The 20,943-nt window shown below is 41.7% G+C and overlaps 1 protein-coding gene across 3 annotated transcripts in view; it reads left to right on the plus strand.

Moving 5' to 3' along the window:
* Window positions 1-20,943, plus strand: part of MAGI2 (membrane associated guanylate kinase, WW and PDZ domain containing 2) — a 1,730,241-nt gene that overhangs the window by 1,583,608 nt on the left and 125,690 nt on the right. For all 3 annotated transcript variants that reach the window (XM_066240549.1, XM_066240550.1, XM_066240551.1), the window contains 4 exons: window positions 7,029-7,214; window positions 9,650-9,824; window positions 17,289-17,508; window positions 18,818-18,961. In XM_066240549.1, the coding sequence (XP_066096646.1) occupies window positions 7,029-7,214; window positions 9,650-9,824; window positions 17,289-17,508; window positions 18,818-18,961 (725 nt within the window). The remainder of the gene's footprint in view (window positions 1-7,028; window positions 7,215-9,649; window positions 9,825-17,288; window positions 17,509-18,817; window positions 18,962-20,943) is intronic.

Raw genomic sequence — 20,943 nt, forward strand, 5'->3', positions numbered from 1 at the left:
CATATAAGATAAGATAGGGCTGAGGAGTGTTTCTTTCTCTTCAGTCATATAGTTGATACTTTCTAGAATCTACACGGTGCTTTCTGCCCTTGGAAACATGAGTTCAGCTGGACTCCCAAATTGCTAATAATGGGCCTCTCTTTCCATTCTTCCCTCTGACCATCTGCCTAGTACCAAATGCAGGGGAGCTAAACTGTTCAACCACAGAAGAATGACTCATGGGTGCTGGGGGTGGGAGGAGTGCACTTTTGGAATATGCAGTCCTTAAAACACCAGCTGCTCGATTTCGGGTCCTGCAACTCATTTGGCTGTGAATTTCAGGGAAGACGCTTCATTTTTGGAAAGCTAAATTTCACAGACTTCTAAAGGAAAACAGTCATGCTGTCTGCTTTTTCTTAACTTCACCATACTTATTTAAAAAAAAAAAAAAGGATATTTTTTCTCCACATCTTTGCCCCCTGGTAACCAAGAAAATCTCTTCTGAAGGACACTGTGTCACAGTTCAAGAAGGGACATCTCGCTAAGTGGGTTTGTCACCATAGAACATACTCATTCAGGAATTCTTGGAAGGAAAGATGGAAAATGAGCCAGATTAAAACCTGGCTTGGGTTTCTGAAGGCAGAAAAGCAGGATTCTTTGCCAGGTATCAGAGATAGGAACACTGTGTGACAATCACTCTTCTGTGGTTCCTGTATGCTCAGTGTCCGTCTAGAGGAGCTGGGAAGGCGTCTCATTCGGAGCCTCAGACAGGACACAGTCATGAAAGCAGGAGGGAGTCCACCCACACAGCATCCTCTTGCTACTTCTCCCTCTGTGGACTTGACAGAACCCTCTTTCACTAAAGGCGCTGCCACTGAGCCTAGGGACACTGTGCTCCCTTCTCCCTAGAATGACCTTCTTCTTCTTACCACTCTTTGAGTCCAAACTGGACTTAGAAATTTACCTTGCCTTTGTACATTAACTTCATCACAGATTTGCCATTTGTGTTTTAAGTACTTTTGTTTGATTGTTCCTGGTCTCTTCAACTAGACTGTGATCTTCTTGAGGGCTAATACCATGTGTTGGTTTATTGATATCTTCCCCACTGGGCTAGCCTTGTGCCTGTTACTTAGAAGATGCTTTGCACAAATGTGTTGTTGATGGAGTAATTGATCCTCCAGCCCCCACCCACAATTTTAAAACAAGACAATAAATCATGTTCACAGAATGTTTTAAGAAATCCAAGCGGAATCATTCAACTTAAAAAACAAAAAATCTTTTTATACCAGGTCACAGAATCCAAACCCAAACTAACTTCCTTTTCTTTTTAAAGTTAATGGCACATTGTTTGACCTTCACAAATGAATGGCATTGTGAGCTAATGAGAGTTTGTGCTACTTATTGCATTTAAAGTATTTGTTTTTGTTGCACTCATTTTAGAAACTTCCCATTTGTAAGTCTGACATGATTGATGCAGAATCTGTCTTCCCTGTCTAATGATTTCCTCCACATACAACTCCACTGTGGGGGATCTATTAACAAGGAGATAATTAAATGTAAACATGATTCACAAGATTTTCCTTCTCTGCAATGAAATAAATATAAAATAACAAGAAAACATAAAAAAATTAGGAGAATCAACTCCTTCCCTTAGGTGTAGCTAAGGATTTCAGGAAGAATCCTTCACCAATAATTTCAGAAAGAGCCATCTCCAAAGCAAGGACAGTCCTTTGGGAAACCATCCACCTTCCTTGTGGGGACTGAACCAAGATAGAACTCCCCAAGAACTCTTGGGTTGACCAATGGCTAAGCTCCAACAGCAAAAAGGGAGGATCACTGCTTCCTGTAATGGTGTGGCTCTAGTCCCAAAGACTCCAGACCTTTAGAATGAATTTAGAGAGCATCTAGTCCAACTGAGGTCTCTGACAGTCCTACTAAAACAAGTGTGCTATATTGAGCAGTGCCAAAAGAGTCAATTCATCTACGGGAAAGTATAAAACATACTGCAGTATAAATATATATAAATATGCAGTACTGTTTTACCCAGAAAGAAATAATAAAAAAGATGGGTTTCTTTTTCCATAATTTATATGATTTGCAATTAAAGGGAAATTTCTAACTAGTGATACATTATCTCCATCCAAAATGTCAGTATGTCTAAAGCCATATGACATATTGCAACTTTTCCTAAATATCTATGTATCCTAAGCACACAGTGTCAAGAAGCCTGGTCCAAAGACTTGATTTATGTTGCTGCCTGCCAGATGATGTCTGGAAGACATGCTGTCTAAATGGACTGTGCTCCAACAGTTACCTTAGTCATCAATTCTCAGAGAATTAATGAGTACCATTCATCCCAATAATAGAAACCAAGGTCAGGGCCTCTTCCATGCTCTGTAATTCCATTAGCAATGCGCAGAAAGCACTTAGGTCATAAGCTCTCTAGACCTTAAAACTGAGCAAATGGAACGGCATCTTGTTTTCAGACAGCATTTTCTCTGAGCACACCCCTTGTCAATGATTTGTTGTACATCAACATTCAGTGTGCTTACATATGTGAGGAAAATGCTGGTAAAAGAAAAAGGAGGCTGTCTTAACTGCCAAGCATTTCAAGTACTGTTTTTATTAAAGTAAATGCCAATAGAAAACAATTTTATTAAAACAACATTGGGTACTTCCAACTATGAACATCCATTTTTAAATGGTATACTCACTCAGCTTTTATGTAAGCACTCAATCATCCTATGTGGCTACCAGAGAATTTACTTCCATTTTCATTCTTTTATTTAGGTTTTTATTCTACCCTCCTTGATCAAATCAAAATGGCCTTGAAACTAAGCATTGTCATCAGAAGCAAATAAGTCTGTTTGTAGATGGCTGGAGCCAATCAGCTGTCCTCCGGGACAACACCAAATTTTTATTGGATAATGCGTAACGTACATGGGTCATTGTATGGCTCTCATGGAATTACATTTTAAAATATGTGGCATTCATGGCTCTCTCAGACAAAAAGATTCCCGACCCCTGTTCTAAGTGATCTACAATAATGGAAGGGAGCAGTGGTATGAATAATTCAAAACAACAGATAATCCAAATAAATACCATTTGTGTGTGTTTTAAACAGTTTTTTAAAATTTTATTTCAAATGTGAGGGTTTCTACTACCCAAAGACATGACTTTGAATAAAAGAATGACACAATGATGTGAAGTCCTACCTAAAGGGACCTGAGGAGCTGTTCTCAGAAGAGGGCCCTTCCTCTCATCTCTGCCTCCCCAGCTCTCCCCTTTTCATCTCCACATGCCTCCCTATCAAAAGGCAGCTACCACAAAGACCCCACTTCAAGACAAGTTCCTGCCTCCCAGCCTCCCAGCCTCCCCTGGATTGGTGCCACTGGTGAAGTGTTTAGGATTCTCTGCTTAGAGGCAAGATGTAGTCACCAAGTAAAAGCGGCAGGTGCTCTTGAAGCAAGTGCTCCAGTAGAGGGGGAAGCTGGTTAAATCAAGAAAGGCAGTGTGGACTGACCAGGCGGTGGCACAGTGGATGGAGCATCAGCCTGGGATGAAGAGGACCCAGGTTCAAGAGCCCGATGTCACTGGCTTGAGCATGGGCTCATCCGTCTTGAGTGCAGGGTCATTGGCTTAAGCATGGGATCATAGACATGACCGCATGGCTGCTGGCTTGAGCAAGGGGTTACTGGCTCAGCTGGAGCCCTCCGGTCAAGGTACATATGAGAAAACAATCAGTGAACAACTAAGGTGCCGCAATGAAGAACTGATGCCTCTCATCTCTCTCCCTTCCTGTCTGTCTGTCTCAAAAAAAAAAAAAAAGAAGAAGAAGAAAAAAAAAGAAAGGCAGTGTGGTGCCTGGGTTAAGAGCAGAGGCAATGGAAAATGAAAAACTGAGGTTCTATGTCCTGTTGGCCTATATGACCTTGGTAACCACTTTATGCCTTTGTTCTATTTTCACTATAAACATGCAATGATAATGCATTTAGGTATCTCACATGATTTGTGCAGGATTAACATGCACATGTGTTTGAGTGAGTGTGAGTGTGAGTGTGTGTGTGTGTGTGTGTAAGGTGCAATGTGCATAATGAAGAAATCTGTATTATGCTGATTTTCCTTTGAATTATAAACTTTCACTTACAAGTTGGTGTTTCTACAGAGACCTGCAACATCTTTTTTGTGAAACCAGAGGAGAACAAGCAGGGTTCTTGGTCTCATCCAGTGTCTATATAAATTCCCCAAATGTACTCTCTTTCCCACCTGAAGCGGCTTTCCTGGTTGACACTTAGGGGCCATTGCTCCGCAGTAAGCAAGCGCGGGTTTGAGCTCAGTGCTGCAGCGCTGTCCCACAGAGAAGCAAGTCAGGCTGGCACCTACACACAAGCCCAGGTATCAGAAACATAGAAAAGATAATAGTAATAAAAAGAATGAAAGAAAACTTAATGCTTGTAAGTCAAGTCTTACATGCCAGGCACTGCTCTAGTCACTTTACATTTGATAGTTCATTTATTTCTCAGAACCATCCTGTGAGGTCAATAATATTATTATCTCAACTTCAGTATTGAAAAACAGAAGCTCGGGGGAGTCATGTAACATTGCAAAGATCACAGGCTTATCACAGTATGCACATTCTGGCCAAGGAAGCCGTATCACGTATTGACTGTTCCAGGACACTGAAATACGAAAGGGGCAAACACAGGAATGAAAGCTCATCTAGTTATGGCTGAAGGTGAAACAATTTGCATTACCTATGTCATTTTTACTAAAAATAAGTAAATAAAGGAGTTCTTAGTACATTTCTCCTTGAGAACTATATTTTCTTAAGATTCCAAGATGATCATGAAAATCCTTTAAATAGTCCCTGGCTGGCTGGCTCCGTGGTGGAGCATCGGCCTGGCATGCGGGAGTCCCGGGTTCAATTTCTGGCCAGAGCACACAGAAGAAGCACCCATCTGCTTCTCTACCCCTCCCCCTCTCCTTCCTCTCTGTCTCTCTCTTCCCCTCCTGCAGCCAAGGCTCCACTGGAGCAGGGTTTGCCCGGGCACTGAGGATGGCTCTGTGGCCTCTGCCTCAGGCGCTAGAATGGCTCTGATTGTGGCAGAGCAATGCCCTGGATGGGCAGAGCATCGCCCCCTGGTGGGCATGCCGGGTGGATCCCGGTCGGGCACATGCGGGAGTCTGTCTGACTGCCTCCCCGTTTCCAGCTTCAGAAAAATACAAAAAACAAAAACAAAAGAAAATCCTTTAAATAAGGTGTTTTTAATAAAACCATCAGTGCCTGTGGTAAATAAAAATGTGTTTGAGCTTCCAACACAATGAGCTTCACTTCAGAGACCCAGGCTTATCCAGTATTTTTGTACGCTATCTATAACCTTTCACAATAGAAATATGATCAAGGTGCTGGTTCATTAACTCAATGATTGTCCTTTCTTACCATAGTTATTAGCTGATGTTCTGCCTTTCACTGTAGCATATATGCAAGATTGAGAATTTAAGGAACAGACTCCCGTGGAGCATAAAGAATAGTGTAGTGTCTCTGCCTCTTCACGCAGATTAAATCAATGTCGACTTCCACTGGGAGAGCAGTGAGACAGAGCTGTTGACAGTGACATCCTGTTTGGGGCTCCCTGCCTTGAAAGAAGAAAGGGAGGGTAGCAGGTTTCTAGACTGTAAGTTCCTTGAGGAAGGTTACAGGCATATTGTGTACTAATGATATCTGACCCCAGCTAACTGTCCTTGTAGGCACTCAGCCATTCACATTGAGCAGTTGTCGCCCTGCTAGAAATCTCTATAACTTCATGGAACTATCTCTTCTCACACATATAAATAATAAAAAGTAAAATTAATTTTCAGCCTTGGCTGGTTTGCTCAGTGGATAGACTGTCAGCCCAGCGTGTGGACGTCCCTGGTTCAATCCCCAGTCAGGCTACAAATGAGAAGTGACTATCTGCTTCTCTCCTCCACCCCTCGCTTCTCTCTTCCCCTCTCGCAGCCAATGGCTTATTTGTTCCGAGCATTGGCCCCAGGCACTAAGAATAGCTCAGTTGATTCGAGCATTGGCCCCACAGGGCATGTGCAAGAGTCTACCTCTCTCTCCCCACCTTTCACTTAAAATTTTTTTAATAAATAAATAAATTTTTATTGTTTTCAAGAAACATATTTCATCAATTCTAATACACATTTTCATATTTTAATATCTTAAAAATTAAAGAGCATCTTAGAATCAATGGAGTATCATTGTCAAATTAGCAGTTGGCTTTTTTTTCCTTGTACATAAAATAAAGGTGTGTCATACCATTGATGTAATCTTAGATTTGATGAAATACATTAAGTATAAGATATGAACAAGATCTCAGCACAACTTAATAAATTAAATCAGAAAGAAGAGAGAGGCAGGATTTGAAAATGGCTTCAACCTTTGAACTGAAGATTAGTACATGAGTAGCAAGTTGGTCATAACTTCCTCACCAACCTGCTACAGCCCATATTAATATATATATTTTTTTCCTTTCCTGTTTTCTCCTCTCTGTAAAATAGAAGAGGATAAAAATTAAATTTCCGGTATTTATTGTATCTTTCTGAAATTGTGAATTGTTGTCTCCTGAGCACGAGCTCCACAGGCACAGTGTTTTATGCCCATGAGTCTCAAAGTTTCGTATGTATTGGAAACTCTGCAGGAGCTTCTTAAAAAAATCATGATCTTCACCTCCTGCCTGGATATTTTGATTCATTCACAAAGTTTAGGATGAGGCCAGGGAACTGTACTTTTAATAGGGTGGATACAATACACCCCCCAGTTAGAGACCTGCTGGTGCGTGTGTCTGGAATTGGCCTGTTACTGCAGAGGACTTGAATTTAGAAAGTATGATCGCTGTAGTGTGCACAGGACCACCTTTGATGGGCATGATTGTGAAGTCAAAGGCAAATATACTGACAAGAGAAGGAATGCTGACATTACATTGTTTCCTGTGGGGCTGGGACTCAAACCGAGAGTATGTACTGGTAACACCCCTGACAGCTGTTTCTGTTGGGGATTTTTTTAGCTGTGCCCCATAAAATCGGACGCATCATTGAAGGGAGTCCCGCAGATCGCTGTGCAAAACTCAAAGTGGGAGACCGGATCTTAGCAGTGAACGGCCAGTCTATCATCAACATGCCTCATGCTGACATCGTGAAGCTCATCAAGGATGCGGGTCTCAGTGTCACCCTGCGCATCATTCCTCAGGAGGGTGAGTGCCACTGGCCCCCCTGGCGGCTGTCAGTGTGGTGTCAGAGGGGCAGAAGGCGATGGTTGTTTCCACTGTGGCAAAAATCCACATTCTGTTGCAACGCATATCCTGTTTAACCAGTACCAGTCTCGCTCAGAGATCCAGCTGTGTGACATTTTAAATAAATAGTGTGAATCCCTTGACACTGGGTTCGTCTGTCATTCCCTGTGGTCCTAGGAGTACTGTTTTTATGGTTACATTAAGCCGGAACCCATTCGACAGAGATGATAGAGTTACAAATCTGAAGGAACAACACGTGTTCATGTTAACAGTTAAGCTCTGGAAGATTCTTCAAAGTCAGATCGATTTTGAAAAGCTTGAGGAAGTTTTGCGGTATAAAGAGAGCTCATTCAGAAAATGTTGCATCTGATAATAATTTTAAATTCCCACTTAGCCTTTTGAATTTCCCTGTACGAGGACTCCCCCATGAGGCTGGCAGAGTAGTGAGCACACAGCTCACAGCCAGGCCTCAAGTGTTACACGGTTCACCACAAACTCACTCTTCCTAGAAACCACGAGTTCATTACTACAATAGTTTGTAGCTGCTGACTCATTAATGATATTCAGAAATTCGGTCCCCGGAGCCTGCTGGTGGGCGGACCGCAGTGTCCCACGCCGAGAGCGCGGCACAGCGACGCGCGCACTCACCTCGGTCCCCTCGGTTCTACTCAGTCTCCTGATTCCATCCTGGAACTCCGACAGGCAGGCACCAGGCGCTTCCTGGCTTTAAATATAGAACAGTCGTTCTCAACCAAGGTGATTTTGACCCCCGTGTGGACTTTCAGCAATATCTGCAGACCGTGTTGACTGTCCTGACTGGAGTGGGGATTCTGCTGGCATCTGACATCGGGATGCCGTTCGCATTGCGCGGTGCACAGGGCAGTCCTCCCAGCGAAGAGCTGTCTGGCCCAGAACGCCAGCAGCGCCGAGGCGGGAAACCCTGAGACAGTGGAGAAGAAATGTACAGTTTGGGACTGTGAGAAAAGAAAGGGAAAGGGTGGTTTATGAGGAAATGCTAGTAGGTCACTTCCCCTTTACAGTACTCAATTACAAAAAAAGTAAGAGCAGAACATGACCATGGTTTTTACTTTTTAAACCTATCTGCAGACCAGACCATTATGTATAAAATATTCACTGGAAATTAACTGTAAACAAGATTTCTCATAAAAATCTTACTTCTCCATTTTTCCAGTCCAAAATATCTGTCCTGCTCTTATTCTAACATGGAGAAATAATTTCAGTTGAAAATATGTTGCTATTACAAGAAACTTCCAGAAGCAGTTTGAACAAATAACTTAATCTCCCTTCCTTTGTCCAATGGTTGTTTTTGTTTTTGTTTTTTCTTCCTGGAAAACCATAGAATACCCAGAGTTTAAGCAATAAAACTAACAGGGAACTGGAAAGACACTGTAGAAAGAGTTTGCTTTGTTACGGTTAGTTTCTTATCCAGACTGTGGAATACTGGCAAGACTGCTCACTACAGCAAAAGGGAGTGGCTAAACGCTTCTTAGTAGGAAAAGACAATATGTTTGCAAGCTTACTTCTTTGAATTTTTGTTCATAGTTTAAACAATTTTTTTTTAATTGGGATGAAATTGGTTCGCAAAGGGGGCCTGGGTGAAAAAATGAAGGGATTAAGCAAAAGAAAAACAAAATTTATAGAGAGACAACAGTGTGGGATTGCTGGAGGGACAGGAGGTGGGGCGGTGGAGGAGGGTGAAGGGGCAGATGGGATGGAGGGAGGCCTGACTTGGGGTGGTGAACACACAGTGCAATAGACAGCAGATTTATTGTAGAATTGTGCACCTGAAACCTGCATAATTTTATTAACCAATGTCTCCCCAATAAATTCAATTGAAAATTTTTTTAAATATATGGATTTCACATGCACAACTCAACATAACACTGTCTGCACACCGCACTGTGCACCCTCCGCCCAAGCACGTCTGGTCCCAGCCCCCCGCCCCCCGTGCCTCCTTCGCCCACCCCCACCTGCCCCACCCTTCCCTCTGCCTGCTGCCGCCAGCTGTCCGTGTCTGTGTGTTATGTATAGATATATATTTCTGGCTAATCCCTCCACCTTTCCTCCAGTCCCCCACACATACACTGCTGTCCATCTTAAGCAGGTTTTTATTGTAATCTTTTTGTTTGACAAAATGACAAGAGGCTCTGTTCATAACCTTGTTCGGCAACTCTTATAATTTAAGGAAAGCTTAAAAATTCTGGAAGTGGTATTGGAATTTGATAAGTTTAAGCTGTTGTCTTAGAGTCTAACAAGAAATGAAATAACCAAAGCCTTGAGTCATCTGAGGAGGCAAAGAGCATCCGCCTCTGGCCACCTCTTGCCCTTTCCCAATGTCAACCTGACCGCATTTGCCACTTTGGTTCCCATTCCAGAGCTCAGCAGCCCGGCCTCGGCGCCCAGCTCGGAGAAGCAGAGCCCCATGGCGCAGCAGCACAGCCCCCTGGCCCAGCACAGCCCCCTGGCCCAGCACAGCCCAGACACTCCCAACAGCCCTGTCACCCAGCCAGCTCCTCCGCAGCCACTGCAGCTGCAAGGACATGAAACTAGGTAACGTTCCCTCTGGCTTTTCTGATTCTGAGAGAAGAGGGAGGTGGGAGAGAAAGAGTCGGGATGAGAGAAGACACAGGCAAGAGAGAGATTTTAATGACATAGGGATTGCCATGTGGACCTTTCTGTAAATTTGAGTGTGTGTGTGTGTGTGTGTGTGTGTGTGTTAGAAATGTGGTTTTATCCCTGGCTGGTTGGCTTAGTGGTAGAGTGTTGGCCCAGCGTGTGGAAGTCCCAGGTTCAATTCCTAGTCAGGGCACACAGGAGAAGCAACCACCTGCTTCCCCAGCCCTTCCCCAGCCCTCTCTCTCTCTCTCTCTCTCTCCCTCTCTCTCTCTCTCTCTCTCTCTCTGTCTCTTTCTCTTTCTCTCTCTCTCTTCCTCTCCCATAGCCATGGCTCAAACGGTTTGAGCAAGTTGGCCCCAGGTGCTGAGAATGGCTCCATGGCCTTGCCTCAGGTGCTACTATAGCTCAGTTGCGGAGCAACAAAGCAGCAGCACCCAGATGGGCAGAGCATCCCCTGGTAGGGGGCTTGCCAGATGGATCCCAGTTGGGGCGCATGCAGGAGTCTGTCTCTGCCACCCCCACCTCTCACTTAAATTTTTTTAAATGTAGTTTTATTAGCAAATAAAAGTGTCTGTTCTTCACAACAAGAGAACTTTTCCTGAAGAAATGATGAGCGATTGCAAATGCATAAAGAATATACCAAAGAGCCTGACCAGGCAGTGGCGCAGTGGATAGAGCATCGGACTGCGATACAGAGGGCCCAGATTCAAAACCTTGAGGTCTCAAGCTTAAGTGTGGGATCACAAGCTTGAGTGTGGAATCACTGGCTTTTGCACAGGCTCACCAGGTTGAGTGCAAGGTCACTGGCCCAAGTGTGACATCATAGACATGACCCCTGGTCACTGGCTTGAGCCCCAAGGTTGCTGGCTTGAGCCCAAGATCACTGGCTTAAGCAAGAGATCACTCACTGTGCTATAGCCCCCGATCAAGGCACATATGAAAAAGCAATCAATGAACAATGAAGGTGACACAACAAAGAATTGATGCTTCTCATCTCTCTCCTTTCCTGTCTCTCTGTCCCTGTCTGTCCTTCTCTCTGTCTTTCTCTGTCACAAAAAAAAAAGAACACACTAGAGAGGCTTTCCCTACAGTGTCTTGTAGGCATGTTAAAAGATTTTTTTTTAAGATTTTATTTATTGAGTTTTAGGGAGAGGTGAGAGAGAGAATGAAAGAAGGGGGGGGGGAGAGAGAGAGAGAGGAGAGAAGTGGGAACCATCAATTCATAGTAGTTGCTTCCTGTATGTGCCTTGATCAGACAAGCCCAGGGTTCCAAACCGGTTTCCTCAGTGTTCTAGGTCAATGCTTTATCCACAGCACCACCACAGGTTAGTCAGCATGTTAAAGATCTTGATCGTAAGTGTAGCGAGAAGGCATTAGGCAGTTTTAAGCTGAGGACTGTCATCATTGGATTTGCTTTTCAGGAACTCTGGGCCCCACAGAGAAGGCTGGTCAGAGTGAATGTAGGTTAAGCCGTTAGAGACGACTGCCAATGTCCATCAGGTGGTGGCTCAGAGAACAGCATGGTGTGGAAAAGAGGAAATGCTGAAGGATTTGTAAGCATAACAAATGTTAGCATTTTACCTCATTTTACCTTATATCCTCCTACTCTTCATCTAAATAGTTTCTTCCATTTCACATTATTAATTAATATGATTAAGGCACTTTGAACTGCCAGGAAAAAAAAGGATGCCATATAAACCTACATGACCTTTTTAAAATTAAATGTATTGAGGCAATATTGCTTAATAAAGTTATGTAGATTTCAGATGTACAATTCTATAATACATATCCATATATTGTCTGTGTGTTCACCAAGTCAGGTCTCCTTCCATCACCCCTACCCCCCTCTACCCTCCTCCACCTCCCCCACCCCCTTTCCCTCTGGTGTTCAACATGCTGTTGTCTATGTCCATGAGTTTTTTGGGGGGAGGGGTGTTTAATCCCATTTCCTTTTTCCTCCCGCCCCCTACATTACCTTCTTTTTGTGACTGCGTGTAACAGAGAGCCTGGGCTAGGTTGAACCATGAAAGAAAGAGATGAGGACACATTCCCCTTGTTTTCCCCTTTCGAAGGAGAAAAATCGAACAGCCTACGGGAGCACCTCTCAATACAGATCCCTCCCAGGTCTTTTTTGTGACTCTAAATGTTTTCTGAATATCTGCTTCTCATCTCCCGCCTCCTGTGCTGGCGAAGAGGAAGTGATATGCAGTTTTGAGGCCCAGAACTGCTAAGTTCATCGCTCACATTGTTGCAAAGCAAACATTTTCCCTCTGCCGCAGGTGTCATTTCCGTAAAGCCCTGTTCTATGCTGATTTCCTCCATTTGCTTTCATAGAAAAGTAAATGCTTGCTGTCCTCAGCTGCTTATGGCTTTAACACATTCCACAGAAGTAAAAAAAGATTAAGCTGCATAAGGCAGTGACACAGAGGTAAGAATCTGAGAGTCCGGAAGAGGAGTAAGTCCTGGGTGCCTCAGTAATAAGCCCCAGATGTGTTCACTTTAACCGTGTGCTGTTCGGACAGATTGCACTGGCTCTCCCCGGGAAACATTTCAGATGCAGGAGGAAGGATCTGAGTGTTCCTGCACTTCCTGAGCCAGATCAGACTCTGCTTGGCTCTGCCACTGCCCACTTACCTCGGAGCCACAATTCCATCTGAATGTCTCGAGTCGCACTGCCCTGGAAGTGGGCTCTGGCTTCCAGTCCTGGGCTGGTCATCTCACCCAGGTGTATATGCTCAGTGGGAAGAGTAACAGCTGAGTGGGGCCACTATTCTGTCACCATCTGCTATTAGCTCACCACGGGGACTCAGCCCCTATCACAGAAGCAACAGCTTTTGGATATATTTCTGCTTGACTACCAAAAAATCTTTTCTAACTCTAGAATTAACGGATTGACCTGACACAAATTTTTATAAAGCACCCACAGTTTTGCTCAGAGTTCTTAGCTCTTTTTGCTTCCATAATATTAAAAGCCTGAAAAGTGTCCACTCCAGTTCTAGGACCCTGTCCTGGCACTTGGGTTTCCTGGCTTCTCTCTAATTATTAGTGAGTGGCTGGTTTACCTGTAAATAAGGAGGTTAAATAATCTTACAGATACCAGAACCATTTTCCTAGCTGCATTAAAAATGGTCATGGTATCAAAACTGTGCCTTTTTCTTGGCTTGAAACATCTCCAAGAGAGCTTGAATGACAAGCAGAGTTTGAGTTTCCTACTAGTTCATTTGTATAAGAAGTGCCTACTCACACATCAAATTGAGCCAGTTTTCATGTTAAAGTGGGATCAAGTAAAATGACAATCTGCTTGCAAATTTTTATTTTATGAGTTAAAGTGAGTGAATATTTTGTCCTATGTTATTTACTCTTGGATTGACTTCCAAATGACATCCTACACACCTCTAACCATTTCTCTGTCCTTTTTGTTTTTGCTCAGAAAGCACAAAATAATTTTTATATAAATACAACCAAATATTATACAAAGAGAAGAATTTGTTGAAAACAACAAGAGAGCCATAATGGAATATATTCCAAAACTAAGCATTCACAGCAGAGTTCAGCTTCCCCTGCAAGGGCAATTGATGTTTGATGGCATTTTAAATAGCAGGGTCAGGGGGAGAGCATTGGAAATTGACTTCTTCATAGACTTTGAATATTGGATGCTTAAAGCCAGAAGAAACCCTTAAAAGGCTCACATGGGTCCATATACCACTATAACATCCCCTACCATTGGCCCTGGTCAGTGGATAAAGCATCGGCCCGGGCATATGGACATCCCGAGTTCAATTCCAAGTCAGGGCACACTAGAGAAGCGACCATCTGCTCCTCTTCCCCTACCCTCTCCGCCTACTCTCCCTCTTCCCCTCCTATAGCCAGTGGCTTGATTGGTTCAAGCATGGCCCCAAGCACTGAGAATTGCTTGGTTGGTCCAAGCATGTCAGTCTCAGGAGCTAAAAATAACTCAGTTAATTGAGCATTGACTCCAGATAGGGGTTGCTGGATGGATCCTGGTCAGGGCACATGTGGGAGTCTGTCTATCTCCCTTCATCTCACTTTAAAAAATACTTGTTTTTTAAAAATCCCCTACCACATGGGCAGTGATTCTTGATTCTGGAACTTGTTCATACCATAAAATTCTGCTACAATTTACCACTAGCAATCTGGATTTATCATCTCTAGTTTCTGTAATAATGGAATGAATTGGTATGGAGGGTTATACTAGTGACATTCTTTTATAAGTAAAGAAACTCTAAAGACATTATTTAAAAAAATAACTCTAAATTTTTCTTAAAATAAAATGTTTTACAAATTCAAAGCAACATAACTTTTGCCTTAGCCAGTGTATCATTTACTTAAAAGTTAGCAATGCTGATTTTTTAAAAAAATTAACTTAGTATAGTATTTTCCATAATTAAAATTCTTTAATGTACAATTCAACAAAAAATCTGAACACAGGATACTGGTATACGAAGAAGTTTGAGTGCTAGAATGGAGGCTTGGGTGAGAGCTGTTGCAAGTTGCAACTGTTCCTACTTCCAAGTGTTTGTGTAATCTTTTGGGAGACTTACATTTCACCCTCTTTTGCTAGTTCTGGTTGGAAATGGATCACAGAATGGTTATTTCATACCAATGCCACAAAGATAATGAAAGTAAAGTGACTGTGCTATAACTTAAAACAACGTGACAAGGCTATACTTTCAGGGATCATTTTTATAGTTTGTTAAAACAACGTGACATCTAAACCACCAAGCCAACTATTCCTAGAAAGACACTGACACATGCCAACAAATGTTACCAGTTCTTTTCTTTTTGTGTGATTCATATATTTGTATATAAAGGCATCTCGTTCAAAGCATATTTTAAATAATTCTGTTCTCAGCATGCACACTCACAGTAGGTGAGTGGAAAACTTGCTGAGGTACAAAGGAACGCCTAAATTATGAAACACATAAAAAAGTCACTTTTGCAGGTTAAGTAACAAATGAGACCTACTCAAAGTGTTGATTAAAATAACTACATTACTTCCAAAAAATCCCAAAACACTGATTCAGAAAAATATATGCACCCCTATGTTCATTGCAGCATTATTTACAGTAACCAAGTGTATATGCATCAGTAGATGAGCAGATAAAAAAGCTGTCGTACATTTAGGTACACAATGGAGTACTACTCGGCCATAAAAGAGAAGGAAATCTTATCCTTTGCAACAACATGGATGAACCTGGAGAGCATTATGCTTCGTTAAATAAGCTAGTCAGAGAAAGACAAATACCATATAATTTCACTCATATGTGGAATCTAATGAACAAAATGAACTAACAAACAAAACAGAAGCAGACTCATAGATAGAGAGCAGGCTGACAGCTGTCAGAGGAAAGGGGGCTGGAAGACTAAAGTAAAAGGGTTAAACAAAACAAAAAACCCCAATAACTCATAGACACAGACAACAATATGGTAATTACCTGAGAGAAAGGATTACCCGAGAGAAAGGGGCTTGGGGAAGGTAAAGAGGATGTAGGAAGAGCAGGTGGTGAATGAGGGAGACTTGAGGCGAGTGGTGAACACACAATACAGTATACAAAGGATGTATTATAGAATTGGACACCTGAAACCTATATAGCTTTATTAACCAATCTTGCTTCAATAAAATCAATAAAAAGAAAAGAAATTAAATAAATAAATAACAGAATAACTACATTTGTAACCCATTCTAAATCCCCAAGTAAGTACATCTATTGTTGTATACTTTCAGTATAGCCTCATGAAATATTAGATTATACTAGTGGCAATTGTTCATGTGAGTGATTTTTAAAAATATTTAGTATATTCAGCATCTATGAGACTATAAGCCAGTAAAACAAACAAACAAAAAACATACCTCATTTGAAAGGTAAAATTTGCATAGTTTTGAATCTGTTTTCCTAACAAATTTGAGTTTTTCCTTGGTGCTAATATTTTCTCAATTCCTCAAACAATCATTTTAGATAAAATTGTTATCATACAGAACGTATTTTTGCAATCCACCTATATCCCTAAGTAGCTTATTATAGATGTTACTGTGGCAATAGGCAATGAACTATAGAATTAAGTATTCCTCTAAACTATGGTGACAATTTTTCAATTTACCTTATTCATGACCCCATAATGGTAACTACAGGGAGTCCTCAGGTTATAACACAATTCCATTCCTATGACAGTGGTGTAACCTGAATTTTGGTGTAAGTCAAAACACACCCTAGACTAAGTCAGTTACCTATCCTAACAAGTTGTAAAATCATAATCTAGAACATAAAAACACAACTAAGCCACAGAAAAAGGAAAAGGACATAAATATGCTGTACTGTACACTGCACTATAGTAACAAAAAAATGACAAAAAATGAGTGTAAAATAAGTACAATGCTAATAGTGTAAGCTAAAACACTCATGTCTCAAATTTTTAAAGTTTTTTTGGGGAATGATCATCGTAAACTTGAAACATTGTATATCGAGACTGTCGTAACCCAAGGACCCCTGTATAGGCTATGTTAGTCCTCTGTTGGAACTGGGAATCCCCTCAGTTTGGAGCAGTTTGGATTTACAAATCTGTGCTAAACAACTAGTTCTGGTTTCTGTATTTATTTGATTAATAACTAATATCCAGAAACAAGAAAGAGACAAATGATGAACATAAACATTTTTACTTTTTCTTCCATTTTATGACCATGATAGTATATACTTATTATAGCTGTAATCTAGTATTCAAAATCTACATGATATGTTTCTATTCTTAGCAATGACCCAGTGACTTTCTGTTTGATTTGTAGTTGGTAATTATACCTTACTATCACTCCTCTGTAAGATAGTCAGAAAGACCAAACCCAACTGGTTAAAATAGCCTTTAATTATGTATTTGTAGAGTATTTAGAGAGCATGTCAACTGTGTTTTCAAAAAGTAATCATCTAAAACATAAAAGAAGTAATGGTCTGCTAATATATGTGTGTGTGCGTGCATATGTGAAAGAAAGGAGGGGGAGAGACAGAGAGAGATAGAGAGACAAAGAGAGCTGGTTTACTGGTGTTAAGACAGAGTGATATTTTGGGATGTATAGTTAAGTCTTTGATTCCCTAGATTTGCTACAGCATACAGTTTTTAAGTAGCCAGAGTCAAAAAGGGATACCCATAAGTCTTTTTCCACAAAGTTCTGGTTGACCATCATTTTCACCTTGATATCTTAAGAAGTCAAATAAAAAGTATACAATATGGTATTTGTTAAAGATTGAAAAATAATTCTTATTATTTATTTTATCATCTCATAATCCTGAACATGCAAAAGGACCACAAAATATGCCCAGAGGTCCTTCAATCATTCTACCTCCTTAGAATACTGAGATATCAAAGTAAATTCCATTTCTGCCTATTTAGTTACAGGTCAGAAGTAAAAGCAAGACAAGATGTGAAACCAGATATCCGACAGCCTCCGTTCACGGACTACAGGCAGCCCCCACTGGACTACAGGCAGCCCCCAGGAGGAGACTACCAGCAACCCCCACCCTTGGACTACAGGCAGCCTCCGCTGCTGGACTACAGGCAGCACTCCCCCGACACCAGGCAGTACCCTCTGTCAGACTACAGGCAGCCCCAGGTACCTTGGCCTATGAGGTCATCGCGGGCCCAGGCCAAGACTTCCTGAAGTACAAAAAGAAATAGAATGAGAGGCAGAGGAAAGAACCCCCTTCTGAAATAGACAGCTCAAGTTCTATTCCTAGTTATGGTATCACCTGGGTAATACCCCCATCCTCAGAATGCTCTGAATAAATAAATCTATTTCAGAATAAAACAGGACAATCAGTCAATCAGTGGGTGAGTGGTAATGAGGTGAACTAATTCTTGCTAATATTAGCTAGCTAACTCCCAGTATATTGTCTTATCCAAGTTGCAAAACAGTGCTCTTATCTGGAATTCCGAGGATGCTACCAATGCAGAGAATTTCACAAATGTCAGCAATGGAGGTGTATTATATCCATAGTTACTAGCATAGCCCACTACTTCACATTTGATGGTAAAGGGCCACACCCCCATGCATAAGGATAAGGCCAGGCCTGGCTTTATTACTCAGCCTGCAACCTCTCTAACAAGCACCAAGACCCTGTCTATACTGCAGTGGTTCTTATGATGATTTGTTCATGTTATGGTGACTTCTGTAACCTCTCTGAGCTTCAGTTTCCTAAAGGGAGGGTCTTTCTTACAGGCTGTGGTGAGGATTCAATATTTATGAAAGGCACTTAGACCAGAGCTAAGTGAATATTCAATACCTGGCAACTAGATACCAAGATACAAATTAAATACAAGTTCAACTTTAGCCAATTAATTGTGTTTTATTTAGGATTAAAGATCACCTCTATCTCCCAAATTTTAAGAACAGTGAAGGTCAGGGAATCTTGGACACACGCATTTTATGTAAAAGACAAATGGATTGTGCACACTCCAACTTGATATTCAATAGTTTGTGCCCAGAGAGTTGTAGTAAGACCCCCATTAAATTTTATTTTTCTAATCAGCAAACCTCTAATTCACACACACGCACACACATGTGCACATATACAGGACTGGGACATATATTTAGACTGCTCCACAGCAATGAGTGAGAAAGCTCAAAGGAGAGAGAATATCATCCAGGCCTATATTCAGTAGTTACATGTTACCATGTAAACTGATGAACACCCAAGCAGACAAGCTACACAGTGGTTCTTCCAATGACCAGTTGTGTTCCAATTTGCTCAGTCCTTTGGAACTCTGTCATGCGTTTTGCTGGACTGTGGAGTCAGATTATATCTCACAACACCATGTCATTTGGAGCACATTATATGAGAGCGATGGAGGACAGAGGACTGACTACAGAAGCTTCATTGATATTAAACAACTGTTTATTCCACTTTCTTCCAACCCCAAAGGATTTTGATTATTTCACTGTGGACATGGAGAAAGGAGCCAAAGGATTTGGATTCAGCATTCGTGGAGGAAGGGAATACAAAATGGATTTGTACGTGTTGAGATTGGCAGAAGACGGGCCGGCAATAAGGAATGGAAGGATGAGGGTAAGAGAAGTCTCTTTTATAGAATTGCTTAATTCTGAAAGACATCCACAGTGGTCTTAGACAAGTGCTGAAGCATGCTGTTACACAAACAGGTGATGTGGGTTTTACCTTCTTTCATTTTATAACCCAGTTTTCTAAAGGTTTGGCCAAAAGTTATTTAAGAATTTGATCACTCACCTGACCAGGCGGTGGCGCAGTGGATAGAGCGTTGGGTTGGAATGTGGAGGACCCAGGTCCAAGACCCCAAGGTCACCAGCTTAAGCACGAGCTCATCTGGTTTGAGCAAAGCTCACCAGCTTGGACCCAAGGTCACTGGCTCGAGCAAGGGGTCACTCAGTCTGCTGTAGCCCCGTGGTCAAGGCACATATGAGAAAGCAATCAATGAACAACTAAGGAACTGCAACGAAGAATTGATGTTTCTCATCTCTCTCCCTTCCTGTCTGTCCCTATCTGGCTCTCTCTCTGACTTTCTCTGTCTCTTCTACAAGAAAGCAAAAAAAAATTTGATCACTCATTTTCCTACTCATACTCTTCCAATTGACAAATCTCAATATAGTGTTTTACACACATTTTTCCTAAAGAGTAGACTAAAGAAAATGGACAAAGTAATCTAAGAACTCGAAACACGGTGCCGTATTTTTTCAGTGGTTCGATGATTCAATTTTCATTTGAGATGAACTCTTTTGAAATTTATTTTTAGCTCTATGTTTTTCTTCTCCACCTTTACTAATCACATGGTTCTGTGTTTCTTTGGAAATATTTTTGGTGTGTTGACTGGTCTTTCAGTATTGGGCAAACAGAAGCAGTTAACGGTGCGCTAAGCATCTTGGATACTTGTCCATAAAAATGATAGCTGTGGGAAATTTTGCAATTAGAGTGTAAGTTGTAGGTGGATTTTTAAAGGTAATAGTTACTTTGAGGCTTCCAATTGATGGGTAACAGATTTTCATCTTAAGATAAAATACAAAACTTGGTAACAATATAGAATGTTAGTCTCCCTTTCTCTCTGTAAAATGGTGATTAGTAATCACATAATATAGGCTAGTTATTATTTTAAATAAAATCTAGAGTTTGTTCTTGCCCTCTTTCCTTGCTCTTATAATTAAGAGAGAAAAGCTGTGGTTCTTGAGCTCCTGTTCTGAGCCTCACCAACCCCTTCTTCCTGGACACTGAATAGGTCTGTTATTCCTACCATTGCTGTGATTCTCACAACCCCTGGTTCCTGGACACTGAATAGGTCTGTTATTCCTACCATTGCTGTGATTCCCATTCCACAGTGCAAAAGTGGAAAGTATGTAAATCATGTCTATTTTTCTCTCTCCTTTCACAATGCTTTGAAGCTGGGAAATATCCAAGTTGGGATTTGAACTCAGGCAATGCTAACTCAGAGACACATCCCTCCTCCCTGGCCCATCCAACCAACGTCCTCTACATGTGGTGTTAGAGCAGGCTTCTGCTTCGTTTCTTAGCTCTCAGCTTCCCTGTAAACAGAAAGTAGTTTCTTAACATGCTGCAAAGCCAACTCTCAAGTGGATAAATGAAACAAAATTTAATGTTTGCAGTTCAGGTGAAAGGGACACAGCAGGGAGGCTGTGAGTGAACCTGAGCCTGTGAGAGAGGAAAGCCCCCCCTGCCGGCCCCAGTGGACTTCAGCCATGGCCTGTGGGCTTTCCAAACTGTGCCCATGTTTTTAAACAAGTGGTCTAAAACAGTGGTCCCCAACATTTTTTTGGACCACGGACCGGTTTAATATCAGAAAATATTTTCACTGACCGGCCTTTAGGGTGGGACAGATAAATGTATCATGTGACCGAGACAAGCGTCAAGAGTGAGTCTTAGACGGATGTAACAGAGGGAATCTGGTCATTTTTAAAAAATAAAACATCGTTCAGATTAAATATAAAAAAAACGGAAATAATGTAAGTTATTTATTCTTTCTCTGAGGACCGGTACCAAATGGCCCACAGACCAGTACCGGTCTG

This window comes from Saccopteryx bilineata, chromosome 7 (genome assembly GCF_036850765.1).
Source record: "Saccopteryx bilineata isolate mSacBil1 chromosome 7, mSacBil1_pri_phased_curated, whole genome shotgun sequence".
Taxonomy (NCBI): domain Eukaryota; kingdom Metazoa; phylum Chordata; class Mammalia; order Chiroptera; family Emballonuridae; genus Saccopteryx; species Saccopteryx bilineata.